The sequence below is a fragment of the Sceloporus occidentalis genome, unplaced genomic scaffold (assembly GCF_023333645.1).
Source record: "Sceloporus occidentalis isolate IW3139 unplaced genomic scaffold, rSceOcc1.0.p SCAF_8, whole genome shotgun sequence".
Classification (NCBI taxonomy): domain Eukaryota; kingdom Metazoa; phylum Chordata; class Lepidosauria; order Squamata; family Phrynosomatidae; genus Sceloporus; species Sceloporus occidentalis.
The window spans coordinates 6,172,418-6,195,574 of record NW_028316988.1 but is presented as its reverse complement, the minus strand read 5'-3'; the positions used below and the strand labels follow the sequence as shown (position 1 = coordinate 6,195,574).

The 23,157-nt window shown below is 43.3% G+C and overlaps 2 protein-coding genes across 4 annotated transcripts in view; one reads left to right on the top strand and one right to left on the bottom strand.

Moving 5' to 3' along the window:
- The first annotated feature begins 1,412 nt into the window (after window positions 1–1,412).
- FAAP20 (FA core complex associated protein 20) lies at window positions 1,413–6,888 on the top strand. The gene is made up of 4 exons (XM_089534358.1): window positions 1,413–1,647; window positions 2,221–2,362; window positions 3,374–3,660; window positions 4,244–6,888. Exons 1-4 carry the CDS (start codon window positions 1,508–1,510, stop codon window positions 4,314–4,316), a joined length of 642 nt encoding a protein of 213 aa, XP_089390484.1. The 5' UTR covers window positions 1,413–1,507; the 3' UTR covers window positions 4,317–6,888.
- Window positions 6,889–9,738: 2,850 nt separating this feature from the next.
- Window positions 9,739–23,157, bottom strand: part of PRKCZ (protein kinase C zeta) — a 56,010-nt gene continuing 42,591 nt past the window's right edge. For all 3 annotated transcript variants that reach the window (XM_089534357.1, XM_089534355.1, XM_089534356.1), the window contains 10 exons: window positions 22,245–22,433; window positions 20,466–20,563; window positions 19,247–19,333; window positions 18,012–18,147; window positions 17,446–17,533; window positions 16,507–16,626; window positions 16,024–16,103; window positions 13,355–13,444; window positions 12,533–12,648; window positions 9,739–9,996 (listed from right to left, as the gene is read on the bottom strand). In XM_089534357.1, coding sequence (XP_089390483.1) covers window positions 9,909–9,996; window positions 12,533–12,648; window positions 13,355–13,444; window positions 16,024–16,103; window positions 16,507–16,626; window positions 17,446–17,533; window positions 18,012–18,147; window positions 19,247–19,333; window positions 20,466–20,563; window positions 22,245–22,433 — 1,092 coding nt within the window. In that variant the 3' untranslated portion in view covers window positions 9,739–9,908. The remainder of the gene's footprint in view (window positions 9,997–12,532; window positions 12,649–13,354; window positions 13,445–16,023; window positions 16,104–16,506; window positions 16,627–17,445; window positions 17,534–18,011; window positions 18,148–19,246; window positions 19,334–20,465; window positions 20,564–22,244; window positions 22,434–23,157) is intronic.

Below are 23,157 nucleotides of genomic sequence, written 5' to 3'. Positions count from 1 at the left end.
GGCTCCGCCCCTGGATAGTGGAAGCTCCGCCCTGGCATGTGGCTCCGCCCTGAGGGTGGAGGCTCCGCCCCCGGAGGGTGGAAGCTCCACCCTCCGGCTTCAGCCCCCCAGTTGTCTGAGGGACAGCAACCCGGCCCCCGACTCAAAAAGGTTTCCTACCCCTGGTCTAGAGTGAGGGAAGTAATAGTAACACTCTATTCTGCTTTGGTCAGACCTCACTTGGAATATTATGTCCAGCTCTGGTCACCATAATTCAAGAAGGTTTTCAGAGGATGGTGACCAAAACTGGTAAAGAATTTCCATACAGTGAGAGCTGTTTGACAGTGGAATACACTCCCTCAGAGAATGGTGGACTCTCCTTCTTTGGAGGCTTTTAAACAGAAGCTGGATGGTCATCTGTCGGGGATGCTTTGATTGTGAATTCCTGCATGGCAGAATGGGGTTGGACTGGATGGCCCTTGTGCTCTCTTCCAACTCTATGATTCTATAATTCTATGATTCGTTTCACTCTCATTGTCCATCATTATTAACATACAGCTTTGACAGGTTATCTAAGGGCCAAGCTACACATTATTTGTATCTTACATATACATATATATATATAGAGAGAGAGAGAGAGAGAGAGAGAGAGAGTACACACTCTGCAGGTGTTCCATAATTCACTTCCCAATTTTATCTTATTCTGTGCTGATCACACAGCCCTGGGGATTGTCTTGGGGGACAGTTCCCATCACCCTCACGAGGTTTAGTATGTGGGGGGGGGGGGGTCTTCGAGGACAGTTCCCATCCTCCTCACAAGGCACAGAATAGGGGGGGGGGTCTTGGAGAACATTCCCATCATCCCCAGACCATGCAGAGGCTGGGGAGGTCTCCCTGCAGCCTGTCTGCGCCCTTGGCCCCCAGAATGCTTGAGCCCTCCTCCAGGGCCATGGGCATCTGGGTCTGTTGGGGGTGATGGGGATTGTAGTCCCACACTGAGTCCCTGCACTCGCTAAGGGCGCCTCCCCTTTCCCTCTTGTCCTGGAGCGCCCTCTGGCGGCAGCAGAAAGGGCGCCTTCTCCCCTCGAGGCTCCTCCCCCTCTCTCTCTAGGTCGATCTCTTGCTCGACCTTTGTGCCTCTCTCTCTCCTTAGTTCGATCTCTTGCTCGACCTCTGTGCCTCTCTCTCTCTCTAGGTCTATCCAAAGGAGTTTGGAGGAAGCTCAGAGAGGCTGCAGTGCTCTAGAGTCGCCACAAGAGGGTGCCATTATATTAGAAATGTTCTTAGCCACATCTCGATAAAACCGAAGTCTATGGGGACTCAGGGGCTTTTCGCATTGGCTCCCCGTCCCTGAGGGGGCGTGGCCTCCTTCCCTTGACTGGCCCTTCCTCTGCTCCCATTGGCTGCCTATTCCCGAGGGGCGTGGCCTCCTTCCCTTTGGTTGATCAGAATAATCATAGGACTTCGGGGAGGGGAGGCCTGCCTCTGAGTCAGGAAAGGCCGAGGCTTCTCCGGACGCTAGGCCTGGATGCTGATGAGGGGAGCGGCGGGCGAGGCGGGCTTCCAGGGCAAGGGGGCCCGAGGAGGGAAGCTCAGCCTCAGGAGGAAGAGGCCTCTGGTCCTCGAAGGAGAAAGAGAGGGGCAGCCAACGGGAGAAGGGCCTCTTCGGTGGGTTGGCCAAGGAGGAAGACGGGGCCTCGTTGTTGTTGTTGTTGTGGGCCATGCTTTCCAACCGAGGCCTACTACTACTACTACTACTAGGCCACGCTGCCCCTGGCTATTAGGGCCCTATAGCCCACAAAAAGGGGTTCTGCTGCAGACAGATTCAGTTGCATTGCAGCCCCATGAGGTCCCATTATTAATAGTAGTAGTAGTAGTAGTAGTTAGTAGTAACCACTGCAAGGCATGAGATGCTAATAAATCATTCACATGTGGTGCCATCATTAATATTGTTATTACTGTTATTATTCTTATTAGTAACCATTTCAAGAGACACTGATCCATCCTTCACATATGGCCCCATTATTAAGAGTAGGAGTAGGAGTAGGAGTAGTAGAACCATTGCAGGGGAAGGGATGTGGGCAGATCATTTACATATGGCCCTGTTATTAATATTAGTAGTAGTAGTTATAACCATTGCTGATAAATCATTTATGGGGCCAACCGAAACGCACAACTTTGCCGCACGGCCGACATGGCCGCCTCACGGTACATTATTATTCTGGGTCTTTTGTTTTGCAGATCGTGCGCCAGCATCGCTTCCCAGTTTCAAAGGCAAGGTGATGGCGAAGGCGCATGGATGACGCTGCTCAGGGCTCTGGAGCCACATCTGGATCCCTCAAGCTTAGAAGAGATAGCCAACCTGCCAGTGTTTCTTCCAAAGGTATTTACAGAGGCTGGATGGCCATCTGTCAATGGGGATGCTTTGATGGAGAGTTCCTGCATGGCAGAATAAAGGGGTTGGACTGGATCAGGGCCCTTGGATCCTATGAGTGTAAGGGGACCCAGGTGAGGAACTTCCTGAGAGTAAGGGCTGTTCGACAGTGGAACACACTCTCTCAGAGTGTAATGGAGCCTCCTTCCTTAGAGGTCTTTAAACAGAGGCTGGATGGCCATCTGTCAATGGGGATGCTTTGATGGAGAGTTCCTGCATGGCAGAAGGGGGTTGGGCTGGATCAGGGCCCTTCTTGGGGTCTCTTCCAACTCTATGATTCTATGTGTAGCGATGCTTTAGGCTGCTAACAAAGGTTTGTGTGCATGCGTGCCTTCATCACCTGTCAACTTTAGGCAAGGAAGACTCAGAACTGGTATTCGCTAGCAGTCTCTCATCCAAGTGCTAACCAGATTTGACCCTGCTTAGCTTCCAAGGTCAGATGGGATCCAGAATTACAATATGTACATACTACAAGGTATAGGTTGAATGTTGGGCCAAGGAGACAGAATTAGGAAGCGTCCTCAGTGTGAGAACAAAGGGGGTCGCTTGCAATTTGGTCTGAAGACTAAGCAGAAGCCCACACTGCAGAAATAAAGCAGTTTGAGACCACTTTAACTGCCATGGCTCAGTGCTATGGGATTTTTGTCTCTGGTGCCTTACCAAACTACAAATCCTCATAGCATTGGGCCGTGGAAATTCAAGTGGCGTCAAACTGTTTTATTTCTACATGCGGAAGCAGCAATAGTGATCTGTTAAAGAACCATGCTGGGCAATGAAGAAGTAGTAATGATAACCCTTTCCCCAGAATCACTGGAGAAGAGGTTCTTATTCAAAGCCCGTATTTGTTGAACTATCCGAAGCTGCAGCTCTCACATTCATGTCCAGCATATTGGCTTTTCAATATTAAATGCTGAAGGGATGTTTAGATTGCTTTAAGTTTGATTTTTTGGTGTGTTGCAGAGCTCTCAAACTGCAAATCCTGAGGCAGAACCAGAAGCATTCAACGCCGGAACGAAAGCGTTTCAGTGGTTTCCATTTCCAGTCTACCAAAGACAAAGCAGAAGAGAAAACGGAAGGGGAAACCCATCCAATGATGATACTCTTCTACAAGGCGGTTCTTCGTTGAATGAGTCTGCCTCAACATTACCTTCGCGAGACCCTTGTTTGGCTAGTTTCAGTGGCCAGGGAGACACAGAGCATCCCACTCTGGAAAAGTGTCCTCTGTGTCAGATGCGCTTTCCTGGAACGTAAGTAAAGCTGCTATGTTGCTTGAGTTGCTGTTTCAAGTGAACATTAAATCTATGAGTTGCATGCGTTTGCACCGTCTGCGTCGGAGACAAAATGAGAAACATTGTCCAAGACACTTGCTGTACAAAAATAGGTTACAGGTAATGATGCAAGGTAGCATTTGTGCACTTTGAGACCAGAGTCCGATTCCAAGCCATGAACTTGGAAAATTGACATGCTCTCAGCCTCAGGAGAAGACAATGGCAAACCTCTGAACAAATTTAGGGTCGCCATAAATAACTTGAAGGCGCACAACAACAGCAACAATGCAGCAGACCCTCTTCTTCCTTGGAAGACGATGTTGGTCCTGCCTTGGCAGAAGAGAAAAAAGCCTTCGTGGCTCAAAGCAGATGTACTTTGGGAGGCTCCTCTCTTGGAAAGGTGGCAAGCTCAAGACATATTGTTGCCTCACCTTGCCTCCATAGCGTTCAGGACGACATAAACCATCCTACGGAAGAATCAGACCCTTGCCAAATTGTCTAGAAATGCCTTCTGGTTTTTAATCTGCAGCTCTGATGCTTTCGCTACTTCTCTGACTTGCAGGTGGTCAGGACTGGAGGTCGATAGTCATCTGAGCCAGTGTTTATCGGAAAGCGCAGACGATGTCGTGTGGTGACCAGGAACAAAGCTCCGCGAGAACCGACAACGCTGAGAGTTGTGGAAATTGGCGACAGTAAACCATGTAGCAACAAATTTAAAAATGGAAGTTCTTGTGCTATTTAAAAATTTGTTGAGGTGGTAATTTCCCATTCATTAGTGTATACAGTTGTCCCTCCCCATTTACTGATTTGGTTACTCACAGATTGTATTAATATATCCTCTCTAGGAATATCTAGATCCTCCAGTGCAACTCTATGGTCAGCTCTAACCAAAGGTTGCACTGAAAGACCTAGAGATTCCTAGAGAGAACACTCCACTAGGCATTTGTAGCTCCTCTGGTGTAACTCTATGGTCAACTTTAACCAAAGGTTGCACTGAAAGACCTAGAGATTCCTAGAGAGGATATTCTACTAAACATTTGTAGCTCCTCTGGTGTAACTCTATGGTCAACTTTAACTAAAGGTTGCACTGAAAGACCGAGAGATTCCTAGAGAGAACACTCCACTAGGCATTTGTAGCTCCTCCAGCGCAATTCTATGGTCCATGCCCAGCAGATTCTGACCACAGAGTTGCACTAGAGGATCTAGATATTCCTAGAGAGGTGTTGTGTCAGGTAAAACCACAATGATTTTGTTATGTACAGGTTTCCCACTTTCACAGGGGTCCTCTGCTCCCAACCACAGTGAATGTGGAGGGACCACTTGTATCCTATTCTTATCACTGTGGAAATACTATGGCAGTCCGGGTGCGTATTTGGCAACAGTGTTGACAAAACAGTATTAATGCAGGCCTCTACATACTGTTGGATGGGAACTCCCAGAGTTCTTCACAATTGGTTTTGCCAACTGGAGGTTTTGGGTCTTGCTTATTCCCACCTTATTCTAATCGAATATTTGTTATGGACTATTGGCGGCACAGATACTGTAAAATGAAGAAACAAGTACGGTCGCCATTCTTGCAGTCTTCGGATCCGCGACCCTTTCTTATGCGTGAGGGACGAATGGAGGGAGAATGGGATGCGTGAGGGACGAATGGAGGGAGAATGGGATGCGTGAGGGACGAATGGAGAGAGGAATGGGATGCGCGAGGGACGAATGGAGAGAATGGGATGTGTGAGGGACGAATGGAGGGAGGAATGGGATGCGCGAGGGACGAATGGAGAGAATGGGATGCGTGAGGGACGAATGGAGGGAGAATGGGATGAGTGAGGGACAAATGGAGGGAGGAATGGGATGCGCGAGAGACGAATGGAGAGAATGGGATGCGTGAGGGACGAATGGAGGGAGAATGGGATGCGTGAGGGACGAATGGAGGGAGGAATGGGATGTGTGAGGGACAAATGGAGGGAGGAATAGGATGCGCGAGAGACGAATGGAGAGAATGGGATGCGTGAGGGACGAATGGAGAGGAATGGGATGCACGAGGGACGAATGAAGAGAATGGGATGTGTGAGGGACGAATGGAGGGAGGAATGGGATGCGCGCGAGACGAATGGAGAGAATGGGATGCGTGAGGGACGAATGGAGGGAGAATGGGATGCGTGAGGGACGAATGGAGGGAGAATGGGATGCGTGAGGGACGAATGGAGGGAGGAATGGGGTGTGCGAGGGACAAATGGAGGGAGAATGGGATGCGCGAGGGTCGAATGGAGGGAGAATGGGTTTGAATATACGTAGGCGAAACTCCATTTTCGCAAGGGGGTCCGGAACGGATTCTCTGTGAAAAAGGAGGGGTGGCTGTATATCTATTTGTTAGGATTTTTTGGAGTGGGGAGGAAGGAGATCACCAATAATTAACTTTTGCTGAAAACTAAATAGCGCTCGAGGCAGAATGTGCTTTAAATTACATATCATGAAAAACTTCCAATACAAGAAATGGAGTCAAATGTTCTCCCCTATTGAAATGCCCATGTGTTTATTCAGAGAACTGCATTTGTAAAATGCACTTCGTTCAGATACACAAAGTCATGAATTTTGCTGTATAGATCCACAAGCACATTGACAGGTTTAGTACAAGTGTACTAACAGGAAGGCAGACAGAGCTTCGGAAGCTTATTTTTAGACTACTAATCCCAGAATCCCCCCCACATACAGCCAGGATCCTGGGAGTTGTAGTGCAAAGTAGTAATAACTCTTCTCAATTCCGCATCTGGTACAGGACAGATTTATTACCTTTACAGCAAGGGGGAAAAAGAAATCAGGATTTTACCAGTATAAATCACTAAAATGTATTTAAACATTAAATAACGGTAAAAAATACAAGCTCTGCTTTTTTATCTGTCACTGTTTCTTTAAAACAGCGCATTGCAGTACTTTTGGCACATGGAAAAGGTGGGATTCATTTCACTTTACCTCTGAGTAAACATGAGTAGAAATGTTATATCTATATTCAGACGAAACAAATCATATCGGTAACTTTCGCTTAGTGAAACGGATTTGTTTTCCCCTCCGTTAAAGTCTTTTAATAGATGTGCAAGAATATAAATGATCTTAGCGAGTTTTTACGGGTTAGTATACCATCTTTTGCACAAATAAAACTGGCCAAAGATCTCAACTAAGTTAAGTATACAAAACTACAAGAACGTTATTTACTGTTGTACAATCGTTAAATTAGCTAGTGTGTCTTCATTTACATTTCATTTACATACTTTAAAGACAATTATAATCATCGCCGGATCAATCTGCAATATATTAGGATCTCTTTTAAACCACACATTTAATTACATCCTTCATTTTTCTCTTTAAATTTATAAAACAAGATCTTTATATATATGTATATAAAAAAATTCCCCTTCGTCAGAACATTAGTCAGATACACTTGCGCAGGAGCGACTGACTTGTAACCAGCAATGTATTTGGCAACACAGCAATATTGTAAATGCCTTAAATTGTACATGTATCAAGGACTTGGTTTATTGTCTGTTCCACTATTCGTAAGTCTAATGTTCTATTACTACAGGAATGCGGGGCAATCCTTTGCCGCAGAACCATGGTATCTATAGGTCCTATTGCCAGCTGCTCAGCTGCAAATAAAGAAACTGAGGACATTCAAGGTGCGCTGAATAAAACACCGAGAAAGGGTCGAAACCACTAGCGGAGACGTCAAAAAACAAAATGGGGGTTTATCTTCCGCTAGCCGACTTGGATCCAAGACACACTGCAGGAATAATCCAGTTTGAGACTGCTATAACTGCCCTGGCTCAATGCTAGGGAATCCTGGGAACTGTTGGAACGCTCTGGTGCCACAATAGAAGATAAAAAGCTACTTACGATTAGATGTATTCGATCCAAAACCGTTGTATTATTTGCCAATGAACACGATTCACCGACTTTTAACAATCAGAAAATAGGGGTCACGAAATCGGAGAATTATTGTTATTATTATTCTCCGATTTCGTGACCCTTATTTTCTGACTGTTAAAAGTCGGCGAATCGTGTTCATTGGCAAATTATTATTATTCATTTATTTATATCCCGCTCTTCAGCCAAAAGGCTATCAGAGCGGCTTACAAATTGTTAATTAGACATTAATTAAGTTCTCAGAAATTCAGTGTTTAACATTACATGAATGCATAAATATGCAACCTTTGTTGAAATGTGTGTATTTTCAATTGAAAAACAACTACTGTTCCTAAAATTCCATAGCACTAAACATTTAAAGTGGATTATTTGGCCTCATAATAAGTGGTCTCAAACTGGATTGTGTATCTGGTCTGCCAAGAAGTGGTCTCAAACCCGCCTTGAAATGTGGAGAAAGCTGGGATATAAACCCTGGAAATCCATAAATATATCATGAACTGGATTATTTCCGCAGTGTGTTTTGGACCTTGGTAACGGAGCCTCCAAACCCCATACTCTTAACTGAATTACTTAGTGCTGGTTAGACAATATTAAAACATAATAAATAATAAATACTATATATATATATATATATATATTTAAAACAAGCAAGCAAAAGAACCAGCCCAGACAGCAACCTTCCACATTTCTGGATGGGATTAATAAACCCGAATTAGCACAGATGTGTGTTAATTCAGTGGCCAAGGCGAGGGACGTATAAAATAAAACCAGTGGTTCTTGGGAATGGTTTTTCAATACCATGATTTGGCAGTCTGGTCCTAGCACCTCATGGACTTGAACGCACATGGGATGTCATGTTCAGCACCGAAATGCAATGCTGCGCCCTGAGAAACCTATATGATAAAAGCAACGTGGAAATGGCTGCAAGTTACCTTGCGTTTGGGACCAAATTGGGCGAGATATCCTGGCAACACTGCGTTTGTTTTTCTCTCCTTTCGGCAGAGTTTTCTTTTCTCCGCAACTACAAGCTACGCGACGGCGCTGAAAAAAGAAACCAATACTGCTCATAAAGAGGCAGGTAATGCTGAAATGTTGCAGAGAGCAATGCGCATTTGTTTGTGCCCAAATGAACTGACACTTAAAAATGTCTAAGCTGACAACCTGATGCAAAACATCCCTCAGTTTCCAAAAGAGGAAACATGGACATATTTCTATATTCATACAATATTTGTCCGTTTTCTAAGTTCGCTAACATCACTAAGTTCCTGAAATGTGTTGCATGTACCAAAATGCGCTCTTTCTAGAGCTAGTCAATGGTAACATGCTGGACATTTCAAAGCAGACAGGGTTGTTTTGTTCGAAGGAGGAGGTGTGCTTTATCAGTAAAAATGTAATAAGTCGATGGATTTCTTTTTTTAAACTTTAAGGCTATGATCCATTATACTTCTGCCGTTCCTTCCGAATATTGCATTGATAAAAATATTATTCAAAAATCTAGTACACAACACAAGACATCATAGGCACTGCTCAAATGGTTTCGGAAATCTAATGTGCAAATTTTAGTTTTCGAATGACTTTTGGATCATTTGTCGCCACATTTTAAGGGATCAATTGCAATTTGGAGTTGTCGTCGTCATTATTATTATTGCTGAGCTTGGTCTCAAAGTTAGATAGCAGCTGTTAGTTACATGTTCTATGTGTACAATACTTATTTTTGCTCTCAACAACCAGGGTTTTTCAAGTGTTCCAAATATGGAACCATTGTAATGTAGTTTTATCCATTTAGGCACTTCGATACTGTACCCAAATCCGTCCAAGATTGCCAATAAAACACAACTCCTTTTCATTTCTTTACGTACAGACATACCTATCTGTATGTATGTATGTAAACTAACCTTTAAGGTAGGTACCGCTTGCGAAAGAAGGCATCTAAAGTAAGCTTCGACGCCGCTAACTATTCTGGATGCTTCTCTGTCTGAGTAGGTCACTGCATCCATCAAAAATGGGTTTGAATCTCTCTCTTCCAAGGATGCAACCAAACACCGGTCCTTGATAGAATAGGCACGAAACGTAGATTTCTTTCTGTCAGTGCCCCCAAACATTTCTTTTTTGTTTTAAAAAATAGAGGAAGACACTCACCAAAATCATTTGTTTTATTATGTTTCAGCAGCAATTTTTTTCTCATCATTTGCCTCCACTCCAAACCTTACAGTTTAATCCAGCCTTGCATGCATATTACTGTTGTTAGAATTAAATGCCAAAGTTCATTCACATTTGTTCATCCTCGGCGTAGAGTCCTTATTCTCTCCTCATACCGTCTCCTCAGTTGACAGAAACAATGGGTTAATGTATTCGAATCCTTCAAACTCCGACTGGTCTATTCTCTTTATTACGTCTCTGCAAATGGAAGACAGACACGCGTTGTAATTCACTTTGGTTTACAACTTGCATAACACACTCTATAGTCCGACTGATAGAATCTGCCCACTTCAGAAACATGGACCAGAGTACTGAAATCCATCCCTTCCAGAAAAGGAAGGAAGCCAAGCCTAGTCAGTCACATTTACCTCTGGAAGCAGTTTCTTCCCTTGTGGAGCAAACCCACAGCGTTGCAATAGCGGCAGAATGTGTCCAATCCCACTGAATGAAAACACAGCAGTGCAGCACCTCAAAAACATGCATATCATCCATTTCAATGCTTGAAATGTTACCCTGAGCTAAACAGGAGAATTCTAATAGCGGGGTTCATGGAATGCAGAAAGCACAGACAGGGAAAATGTCTGTTAATACGGTTGTCCCTCCACATTTGCTGGGGTTAGGGGTGAAGGATCTCCGTGAATGTGGAAAAGAGGCAAACAAACAAAAAAAAACCACTATTCCTTTTAACTAAGAGGACACTTCTTTGGGATCTCTAGGTCTTCCAGTGCAACTCTACAGTCAACAACGTTGATCAGAGAATCATGCTGGAGGAGCTACAAATGCCTAGTGAAGTGTTTCCTAGGTTCCCCAGCACAACTCCATGCTCAACCTCTGGCAGAGTTGCGCTGGAGGACTGAGAGATTCCTAGAGAGAACATGTTAATCAAAGCCGCAAATGTGGAGGACCAACTGTATTAGCAATGGATATTCACAAAACTGAACACTCATTTTCTTCTCACCCATCTACATGCACAATCCCCCACTGCTTACGTACAGTCGGCCCTTCCCTTACGCAAGGATCCATTCCAGGACACACACAGACCCCATGTAAGGGAAACACTGCATATGCTTGAGTCCCATTGAAAACAATTAGACTCATGCACATGGTGCACGCGCCATTACTGCTTCCATCACGTGGCTTCAGCATAAGCTGAAAGCCGAGTATGGCAAGAGCGCACTGTATCTATCACCTGTAACTCACAATGACATATCATGCATCTGATGAAATAGACTATATAGTTCACAAAGGTTTATGCTCTAATTTGTTGGTCTTCAAGGTGCTGCAAAACTCCTATTTGCACTCATTAGGGTTGCACACTCTTGCAATAGACTTCCTATTACTGTTCCAGTCCAACTCTATGATTCTGTCAACATCTATGATTCTATGCTCATTCAGCTTCCAGGGCCTTGGTTCTGTTTGCTGCTGAAGATGACAATCTCTCTGGAAATCCATGAAGTGACCAAGGACAACAGCATGGCTCTAAACACCATCTCCAAATCTCTTGCCAAAGTCTTAGTTATCAGTTCAAAGGGAACTTGTCATTAGAAAACACTATCAAAATCAGACATTGCAAATCTGTTCTGGTTGTTTGTGACGCAATGGCAACGTCGACAAGGACCTACTATGTGAAAGGGCAGTTATCATGGATGAAAAGCTCTAACGCAGGCTCTTTGCTTCCTATCCTCTAGTTTTAAAATGGTATGTTTTAAATATACATTAAATATACATTTTAATATACATTCTCATTCCAAAGACCACTCAAGCAAGAAGCATGAAGTGGTGAAAGGTGCTTTGCTACTTTTCCATACAAGTAGATATTTCCTTATAGTCTTCAGAAGCCTTTTCCTTTGGATCTAATGCCCTGCTTGCTCTGTTGAACCTGATTTATCAGCATTCGAGCATTAATACAACAAAGGCTCTTTACTGTCTGGAAATCCAAATTGAGCCAGCGTAGTGTAGTGGTTTGAGTGTTGGACTATGACTTTGGAGACCAGGGTTCGATTCCCGGTTCAGCCATAAAACCCACTGGGTGAACGTAGGCAAGACCAGGGTTCGATTCCCTACTTGGCCATGAAACCCATTGGGTGAACGTAGGCAAGACCAGGGTTTGATTCCCTACTTGGCCATGAAACCCATTGGGTGAACGTAGGCAAGACCAGGGTTTGATTCCCTACTTGGCCATGAAACCCACTGGGTGAACGTAGGCAAGACCAGGGTTCGATTCCCTACTTGGCCATGAAACCCATTGGGTGAACGTAGGCAAGACCAGGGTTCGATTCCCTACTTGGCCATAAAACCCATTGGGTGAACATAGGTAAGACCAGGGTTCGATTCCCTACTTGGCCATAAAACCCAATGGGTGAACATAGGCAAGACCAGGGTTCGATTCCCTACTTGGCCATAAAACCCATTGGGTGAACATAGGCAAGACCAGGGTTCGATTCCCTACTTGGCCATGAAACCCATTGGGTGATCTTGGGCAAGTTGCATGCTCTCAGCCTCAGGGGAAGGCAAGGGCAAACCTCCTCTGAACAAATCTTACCAAGGGTTTGCCTTAGGGTCACCCTAAGCGGGAAACAACTTGAAGGCACATGACAACAACAGCAACTAAACCCATATCTTCACCCTGCTGAAGTTCTGCATAACAGATATATATATATATACACACACACACACACACACACACACACACACACACTTTTGGGACAGTGCATTTAACAAAAGTAAAACATACTCATCATCTGGAGTTAGCTGTACAGGCTCGCTGGTGAACTGGGTATCAAAGTTATCCAAACCATAATCATCTGTGATCTGAGGCTGAAATGGTGGGGTTGCCTGCTTCTTCTCCAGCTGAACGGGGGTGAGGAGAAAGAATTGGGAGGATCAATCATTATTAAAAAGCAACTGAACTGAATACAGAACTGGTTAACATGGTACTATACATATAGTCCCAGCATGTTCATTAGTAAATTGAACAAGGCTAAATGTGTGTGATGCAGGGTATGGCGACTCGTGTTTTGAGAATCTTTTCCCTTTATCACTGCAGAGTAGTGGTTCCCAACCTATGGCCCACCATTTGTTTGGGATGTCAGATCCCAGAAGCCCCAGCCAAGTTGGTCAAACAGTCAGGAATTATGAGAGCCAAAGTCCAAATCATCTGGAGGACCAAAGCTTGGGAACCACTGCTGTAGAGGGAAGACTAGATACGAAGTTTTTGGGGGAAGACTTCCACTCAGCCCTGTGTTAGTATAAAAGATCATTTTGTGTGAAGTCTGAACTGAGCCTTTGAATCTTTAGTGCTGTCATTCAACCCTCCATGATTGGAAGCAAGACGGCTAGTCAATGTTTATTGATCATTTTAGAGAAAAGGCTGTAAGTGACACTCAGCTTTTCTGCAACGGTTTTAGTCCTGCAGCAACATTTCTATCTATGTTCAAGAACTGATTTTTTGGCAGACATTTAGCACATTTATGTGAATGGTTTGTACATTCATTTCCAACTAAAAAGTATCACCATGACAGGTAAAACAAATGAAAGGGGGGGGAGAGAGCTTTACCATATCCCAATCTATGCTGCGAAAGAATGTGTGAGACTTTATATCAGAAAATCCGGTTTGCGGCTGGCATCCTAGCCTCTCTTTGGGATCCTAGGGGCAAGAACAATATTACTTTCGTCATTACATGATGGCTATATATAAGGACAAACACACACACACACCTAGAAATTGAAAGCATCCTTCAGCAGACAACAAATCTAACAGAAAATGGTTAACTCCTCCTGCCAGAGAAGGCAGAACCAACACAATACTCCATTTCCACTCTAAGAGGAGGAAATCCCCTTTGGCCACAGAATTGGGCTTCGGTAGTAGAAATAAAACAGTTGCTCAGAACCAAAACCTCATGCAACATTGAACATTAGTAACAATCCTTTTAACATGAAGACAACATTGCATGGGGCAGTGGCTAAGGAAGCCCTAGCTACCTAGCAGGGACTCATGCAAATGTGTATGTTCCCCAGAATACCCTAACACAACGACAATAATCTTACACAAGAGTGAGACTTTCGCATCCATGTCCTGGCTATTAGGACATCTTCTTTTCTGGACGTGGAGCCAACACTAAGTGATATCCAAGAGGAGCATCTCCTGTGGATGGGCCTGCTGAGGAATACTTCAACCAAATGCCAGTATTGCAATGCCACATGTGGATGGTGGGATTAACCCAAGTGGCTGCCGTACAAGTATCCTCCAGAGGTGGCTAACTGGAAGCAGCTCTCCCAGATTGTCTCCAAGACATAGTTTTTTGTGGGTTTTTTGGGCTATGTGGCCATGTTCGGGAAGAGTTTCTTCCTGACGTTTCGCTAGCATCTGTGGCTGGCGTCTTCAGAGAATGCTGGCATGGAAGAGAGTGGGGTATATATATATACTGTGTGACACTGGGTAAGGAGGAGCGATTCCCATGTTAATCTGTGTATTGTTCTGTGGCTGATGGCAGGGCCTCAGGGTGGGAGGATATGCAAAAGAGGATTAGTGTCTGCTACAATACACAGATGGGAATCACTCCTCCTTACCCAGGGTTGCACAATATATATACAAGTCAGCATTCTCTGAAAATGCCAACCACAGATGCTGATGAAACATCAAGAATAAACTCTTCTAGAACATGGCCACATAGACCCAAAAACCCACAAAAAACTATTGTCTCCAAGACAGTTGTTGCATACAGAAGACACAACATCACCATGAGCTGACGCTTTCCATCTGCTCCAACAATTCCTTCCCTGGAAACCTCTAGAAGGAGCTACTTCAGAAATTGAGCGTCAGCATGGAGTAGTGGTTTTAGCGTTGTAAGCAGCTCTGAAAGCCTTTGCAGCTGAAAAGTGGGATATAAATATTCTAAATGAATAAATGGGGCAGTATGGGTATTTCTTTCTGAGGCGTGACCTGCTAAACACAACTCAGTAGTCTGTCTGAGAGGGGAAAAAAGACAATTTTCTGTTGGGGGTATTGAGTACTACTCCCAGATGCTACAGCCTCTGGATAGGAGTGAACTTTTATCCTGTTGACAACAACACCATGATGAACAAGGGCAGGCGATGGAGTCTGACACATGTTTTGACAACCTCTCCTCTGGTTTGGTTCCAACAAGCTAACTAAAGTAGAGAAAAACCTAGACTCACTTCATGAACAGCTGACCAACAGCTGGTCCATCAAAATGTTTGATATAGGCCTAGTGGCTAGTGACAGGCAAAATGCAAAACCTTGTATTGAAACTGAGTCCTACTGCAGGAAAAGTGAAGGGAAGTCCTTTAGGAGGTCTCAAGCCAGACTGAGAAAAGGCCAGGAGATCTCCCAGGTGGACAGACTCTGCCATTGGTGGACAGTCTCCCCAAACTGAACTTCTACAAGCACAGAAATTGCTCATGAATTCCATGTCCAAGACCACTCAGCCTCCAGTCTTCCTGGGCATGGCGAAGAAAACAGATAATATACTCTTTCTGCTCTGTAGCAAATGTTGAGTGGCTAAAAGGCTCCTGAGTTGCTCTTCCCTATTGGGAAAATAATGAGTCCCACCATTATTTTAGTCTGAGGTGGAAAAAAACCCATAAATGCTGAAGAAGAGTACTTGCTAGGACTTAACTACTCCCAAAGCTGAGGAAGACCTCTATCCCTAATCTAAGTAAACTTGGATAGGAAGAGATGGAGTGGGGGAAAACCCTCATGATTTTAGATGGCCAAAGACCAGGTTACCAGAAGCAGCCTAGATAATTCTAATTGTCTTTTGAAGGCAGATGAGACTGAGTTTCATCTTCTCAGGGCAGAAGGGGAGCTTTTTCTGGCCCTCCCAGAAAAGCAAGAGGAGATAACTCTTTCCTATTTATTCTGTTTCACAAATGACCAAGAACTGCAACACATAAAAGAATTGGAAACAGCAAAAATTGGAGGATCACAGTGAGAGAGAAAGTAACTTCTTTTTGCAAAGCCTCATTGAATTCAGTAGGAACTGCCTCTGAGTCGCCATGGATGAGGATCACACTTCATATGTAATAGAGGGACAGTTAAAAGTACTACTTGTATAAACTGTTGTTTCCTCAAAAAGGAGAAATAGCTAACCAATTCAGACAATGCTGCTCCATAGCTTTAACAGAGGAAGCAGTGAGAAGTCATTCCACTCTCTCTTTTAACAAAGAGCAAAGAAACAGAAAACAAGAAGCTGCAAAACTTACCTTATTTAAAAAACCTTTCAAGACGTGAGAGGCCTTGACAGAAAGGAATCTTGGAATTCGGATTGGTTTTTCAAGGATAACTGTTCAAAGGAGTTTGGGGGGAAATGTTATTTTTTTGATATACCAGTACATCAAAAGTACCACTATTGTTACTAAACAGATTAGGGACAGGCAGGTTATCTATCCCTGAAAGCTATGTAGAGAGAGAATGTTGATGGAGAACAAAAACGGTCCAATTCAGGTGAAGAAATGTGAGGGAAGGGGAAGTAGTGATAGAAAAACGGCTAGCAAGAACTGAGATTCTTTTGGAAGCAGAAGGCTGGTCCCTTTCTTTATGTTCTGACATTGTGGGGCATACTAGCTTTTTATTATTGGATGTTGTTGTCTATTTTGTCCTGAGCTATCCTGATGACCTATTCAGCCCTTGCCATGTTGCAGAAATCTGATACACATATATACGTTTTAAAAATTGTATTACAATACCTTGGAAGAGGTAATCTTCTGTATTCATATCTGGATTGTCAGTAATAATATCAAAGGGAGATCTTCCTGCCATCATTTCAAACATGAGGACACCAAGTGCCCACCAGTCCACACTGAACCCTGCAAAGAGAGTTAAGAAGCATACTGTCAAGTAAAATGTTCCAGTGCTTCACATGTTGCTTATATCCATCCTTGTTAAAAGAATTAGAAACTGATGAGGACTTTGTGTCCTAACAGACTATGCCTGTTACAGACTGCCAAAATAAAGCTGCTTCGGGTCTCTTTGGAGGCATGCTATTTAAATGATGCATGGGTCCTAAGAGTCCGGAGGTTGCGCCAAAGCCACGCTTGTCCTAAGCACTGGAGTGCAGCTTTGGTGCAGCTTCCGGATTCTTAGGATGCATGCATCATTTAAATAGCATACCTCCAAAGAGACCCGAAGCAGCTTTATTTTGGCAGTCTGTAACAGGCCATAGTCAACAAGTTAAAAGACAATACAATGCAATGCTTTCAGACTGAGCAGTTTTGATGTGATCAAATGCGATCCCATCTCTGCTTCTTTACACCTTCAAGTGTGAAGTAAAAGGGAAGAAAACTGGTGGTTAATGTAATACATGGGTTTAAAAAGGAAATAGAAAAATTATTATGAATGACACCTGTCAACAGCATTCATTTACAAATCCAGAGAACAGTACTTTGGGGTTGAGGGTCCTTCGAAATTGACTCAAGCTGTTCTTTTTCTGGTTTTGAAGCATATGGTCATTTGGCTTCCAGTGTCAGGCTAATATAACAATTCTTATACAATTAAAATACAAAACCCTGCAACAAACCTGGTCTCTATCCAGTGGTGCAAATCCATAGAGACAAAATAAGCAGTGCACCAATAGTTATTTTGAATTGTTTATTCAAACATTTTACAAGCTCTATGTAACGACTCACCATACTCTTCTCCTCGCAGAATCTCTGGGGCAATGTAATTTGGTGTTCCACAGAAAGTGCTTGTAGTGTCACCAGGACCCAATCCTTCCTGCGGGTATAAAACATCACAATTCACCTAGCAAAGATAAATATGGCCTACAGCAGCGATGGTGAACCTTTTACAGACCAAATACCCAAACTGCAGCCCAGACCCCACTTATTTATTGCAAAGTGCCACGTCCCTCTGGCTTTCTAGTAAGAAACTCTTGCAAACTCTGTGCTAGGGCAACAGCATGTGTGCCCACAGAGAAGGCTCTGAGTGCCACCTCTGGCACGTGTGCCATAGGTTCACCATCACTGGCCTACAGGAATGTCCCCCTTCAGCAACCCTTGTGTCTCCTCCCGGGAACCCACCCCATAGTTTGAGAACCATTGACTTATTTGTTCCTCTGATCCCAGTGCACCCAACTCTGTGTGCAACTGGCAACTGTTTTTGAGTCTTCTCTAGGTGAGGAGAACCTCCCCAAGTGCAATACCATAAAACCTTAGCCGAATGACATTGCCTAAGTCTGAAGAGGGAAATTTACCTTGCACATGCCATAATCTGTTAACTTGATATGACCGTCTGCATCCAGAAGAACATTGTCTAGTTTTAAATCTCTGTAGATGATGCCTCTCTCGTGTAGGAAGTTGAGAGCTATACAGATTTCAGCAGCATAAAACCTTGAATAAAAATGCAATTTCATACTTTCAAAAGCAATGTAAGGGCTGCGTTTAATTTTACTTGCTGATGAACGACACTTCTGTGCTACCCCAAAAGCAAAGTTCGCTGGACAGTGTGGGACAACAACGGAACAACAACAATAAAAATACACTGCTTATCTCCCAGATGAATGAGGTATAGTTACTACATAAACATCTACATCAAGGTGCAAAGTGATCTTGTAGCACCTTTGAGATTAAGGGCTGAAGCACATGGCTAGTAAAGTGTGGCCGGAGGCTGCTCCGGATGCAATCGGGTTGGGACCACAACGGCCGCATAGCCTTATCCTGAAGTGGACCACCACCGTGGTCCCAAACCAGTGCCATATCTCCGTTCCTTTTTGATCTGATTCAAAGGACCGGATCGTGGCACTGGAGTGGCGTTCATCTGATTTGGTCCATGTATTTTGGGCCTAACTGAAAGAAAAAGGTTAGTAGCATGAGCTTTCGTAGACTTGAACCTCCTTCCTCAGGTGCATGTATGGAATTCAAATTGACATGCTCTCACACAAATTTCAAATTTGAATTGACGTTCTCGCACACGAACAGATTATATAGGTGTGTCTCTTGATTCTCCACTCCAAACATCCATCTAAGGAAGGGGACTCATGTCTATGAAAGCTCATGCTACCAGCTTTTTTTGTTCACTTAGTCTCAAAGATGCTACAAGATCCCTTTGCGTAATGATTTTCCAGACTAACATGGCTATGTCTTTGAAATCTGCACCAAGGGTGCGCAACTGTGGAAGACTAGGGGGCTGAAAATTTGGCAAATTTAGCACAGGAATAAAGGGCAATATGGCCAACAGACAATGCCAGTCTAAAGATACCCATTGGGAAAGGACTGATGTTCCAAAACAGGGGCTGAAGGATTGCTGCACCAAAACTCTTAGAGTTAATAGATCAGGATTAAGTATGCTGAATAAATCTTAGGGGGAAATTATCAATTGCTTAAGCCAATACAGGAGCTTCTAAAACCTCAGAGCATATAAACTGGTTTAAATAAGTGAACAGTAGTGGAAAAATAAAAGAACAAATTATTTTAGGTGCCATAAAAATACCTTGCATGTTCTTCTGGGAGTTTTCTTTGTCGTTGCATATGGAACATAAGGTCACCCCCATTCACGTATTCTATAACAAGAAACAACCTGGAAGTATAACAAACACGTTCTGGTTATTTGGCTTGAGGAAATTGCCCATACAAGCCATTGTTCACCATTCAATGCTCTCATGCCATGCCCATAGGGGCAGCCACCTCTTTTCAGTACAACACCAAAGTAACTATATCCAACATTATCACATGAACATCCATCCTATCTCCCAATTTTGGGCAGGGTCTTTGCTCTCCAAAAAAGACCTGCAACATTTCTGAATCAACATATAGTGATAAAAGAAAAAAGATTATTTTAAATAATGAATGGGGAGATATGCTTACAATTGGCTTAAGACTGAGATACAGGACATAGACCAAATGTCATAAAGTAATGATTATAAATGAGAGCTAAGATATGAATATCTAGAGGAGATATACATAAGGAATAGGTACTGAGCAGGTTACCTTGTTCTGCAGTTCAGCTTATCTGACTTTGTCCCTATTTATTTATTTCATTTATTTACATTTATAGCCCTATTTCCATGATGTCCCTTTTAAATCTCAGCTCAATTGAAAGTTCTTTAGGCATCCATCCTGATGTCTGCTTGATCCTTACCCCTGCCGCCTTCTCATGCAAGGACCATTTTCAAATCTTCATGCTTAATATGAACCAACTTGTCCCTACTGCAGCCTCTATCACTTTCTTTTGAGATCCGTTCTCTATCCCTGGATTAGGGATATGAAATTGGCATGTGTTGTTGGTTGAGAGGAAGAGAGAGAGAGACGTCGACTGCATGCAAGCTTCTAAGAACCATGTGGTTATTGTCAAGATTTGCTAGAAATCCAGCTAGGGCTCACTTTACTAAGTTAATGGGGGTCTTTCCTTTGACTGAACTGGGCCATGGGTTCAGAGGAAAGAGGTCCTCTTAGCAGTAGACTAACTTCTCTAACATTTATATTCCTGAAAAGTTTATTCTCTGAACACAGAAAAACAGATTTGAGACACATACACGGACACGATTCAAACAAGACCAGAATAAGAGCATGCCTATCATATCCATTGCACTTTATTCTGGCAGCAGAGATCCAGTGCTGATCCAAAGCATGCAGGGATGAATATTCATGGTCATTTACATACTGGAAAATTAGAACTGACTTTGTTCAAAGCCAGGAAATTGTTCACTCACCGACTTGTCGTCTGAAAGCAAGAATGTAAGCCCACTAGGAATGGGTTACTGGATGCCTGTTCAAACACGTGTTTTTCTGTCTGTACCCAATCAATATCCTGGAACAGAGTTATTGGAGAGTCAGAATTGCTGCAGTGCAACCATGTGTGGGAAACACAAAAACCAGACGTCAAACATATTTATATCTGAATAAATGCACGATAGTTAAAGCATTTGCTTTCAAAGGTATCCTGACTAATTCAACTGCCTGCTTGCTCAAGTTAGAGGTCCCATCTCAAAATCCTCTTGGAAAATCACTGAAGGCATTGGCAACGATGGGGGAAAATGTGGGGGTTCACTCCTACAGTCTAAAGCTCTGCAAGTATTCTGAGTTCACTACTACAGTAACTAAAATCGTGGTAATCCTTAGCAGTGGCCTTTGTATCCCACTCTGCATGATGAAGATGTCTATGTGGTTTGAAAAAAATGGCATATTCTGATGTGTCAAACAAATGCTGGTCTAATCCAAGCACAGGCAACCTGCAGCTCTCAGACTAATGAGCCCAATTAAAGACAGGCCAAAATAAAGCTACTCTGGGTCACTTTGGAGGTATGCTGTTTAAATGATGCATCCCAAGAGGCCAGAAGCTAAGGACTGGAGCACAGCTTTGGTGCAGCTTCTGGCCTCTTAAGATGCGTGTGTCATTTAAACAGCATACCTCCAAAGTGACCCAAAGCAGCAATATTTTGGCCTGTCTGTACAGGCCCTAATGTCAAAATCCTTCTACATGTGATCGCATTCAGACCTCTGTTAAGGCAACCCATTAGGCAGAGACAGTGTGTGTGAAGGGGAAAGGGAACTGGCATGGAGTGAGAAAGGAAAGTGACAACTTGGCTCACTTTTGCCTTCCCACCACAGGTGCTGGATGTAACCACTGCCAGCATGTAACTCCCAACAGATTATCTCCCAAGTGAATGCAGCCTCTAACAGAAAACAGTTTCCCACCCATGATATAATCATATAATTTGTGGGACTGTAATCTTCCCCTTTTCACAGAATCATAGAATCATAGAGTTGGAAGAGACCCCAAGGGCCATCCAGTCCAACCCCCTGACATGCAGGAAGTCTAAATCAAAGCATCCCTGATAGATGCCATCCAGCCTCTGTTTAAAGACCTCCAAGGAAGGAGGCTCTATCACCCTCCAAGGGAGTGTGTTCCACTGTCGAACAGCCCTTACTGTCAGGACGTTCCTCCTAATGTTGAGGTGGAATCTCTTTTCCTGGAGCTTGCATCCATTGCTCCGGGTTCTAGTCTCTGGAGCAGCAGAAAACAAGCTTGCTCCCTCCTCAATATAACATCCCTTCAAGTATTTAAACAGGGCTATCATATCACCTCTTAACCTTCACTTGTCCAGGCTAAACATCCCCAGCTCCCTAAGTCGTTCCTCATAGGACATGGTTTCCAGAAGCTCAGAGCTGTAAACCAAGCTTTCTTACATAGCCTGGCCAAGCGGAGAACTGGCGATCTTCGAGATAAACCAAAAGTGATTGAATATTATTTCCTTCGATGCAATCCTACCCAGCGTTTTTTGCAAAATGTTGTACAGTCCAATTATAGATCTCTCACACCACATTCACATTTATTTCTTCCTTCATTTGTCTGACCAAAATGGGAGCCGTTTATGTCAGGCTTGGAGGATAATGAAAGCTAAATTAAACGCTGAGTGTTTTCTATCTGCAATCATTGTTCCTTAATAGGCCTGCGCAATTCAATTCCGCGTTCTGAATGTGTCTCTTACCTCATCGTCGTGGACTAATTCTTTCTTCACTACTTTCATCGCGTAAATCTGATCGTTTTTTTTCAATCGTACTAAAAGAACTTTGGCATAGCTTCCTCGTCCAATAACTCTGATTAGGTCAAAGTCCTGGAGACCAAGTCCCTGAGAGATCTTAATTCCATCCATTCCATCAATAACTGGTTTGAGTTCCTATGCAGAGAGGCAACACACCACATAGTCTTATAACAAGTAAGCAAGTTTAACATAACCACACATACACATCAATTCCAGCATGAATTAGAACATGTCTCTTTCACAGAATCACAAATTTGGACTCATGGACCATCAAATTAATGCAGGATCTCCAGATAATAACAGCGTTTAATGTTTTAAAAGTCTATTTTTTGTTTAAAGCAAACATCTTTTTCAGTTAAGTAGTAAATCTTAGAGAAGCATAGATTTTAGATAAATAAGGAATAAGATTAAAAAAATGGAAAGGCCATGATTGTAAATTACTAAAATGAGCAAGACAGTAAACTATATAAGTGATCTTAACAGGAATAGGAATTGGGATTATTACAATTTAAGTAGATGTGGTAAACAGTAACATATCAATAATAGAAAGCCCATAAATATAGTGTGTGTGTGTGGGGGAAAACAAATCGACAGATGATGGAAAGGAAGTAAGGAATGGATGTTGAGGGAATAAGAAAGTGTTCAAAGGTAAGCATGTGAAATGATGGTGAGTGATGGGAAGGGAAGTCGAAGTTAGATAAGGTTAGGAAAGATAAAGAAAGAAGAAAGAAGAGGAAGCGAAAAGAAGGTAAAAGAGAGAGTTAAGAAAAGTTAAGGGAGGTCAAAGAAAGTAAGGAGGGAAGAGTTACAGATGATAAGAGTGGGGTAAAGAATGGTTCGAAATGGAGTGTTATAGGAA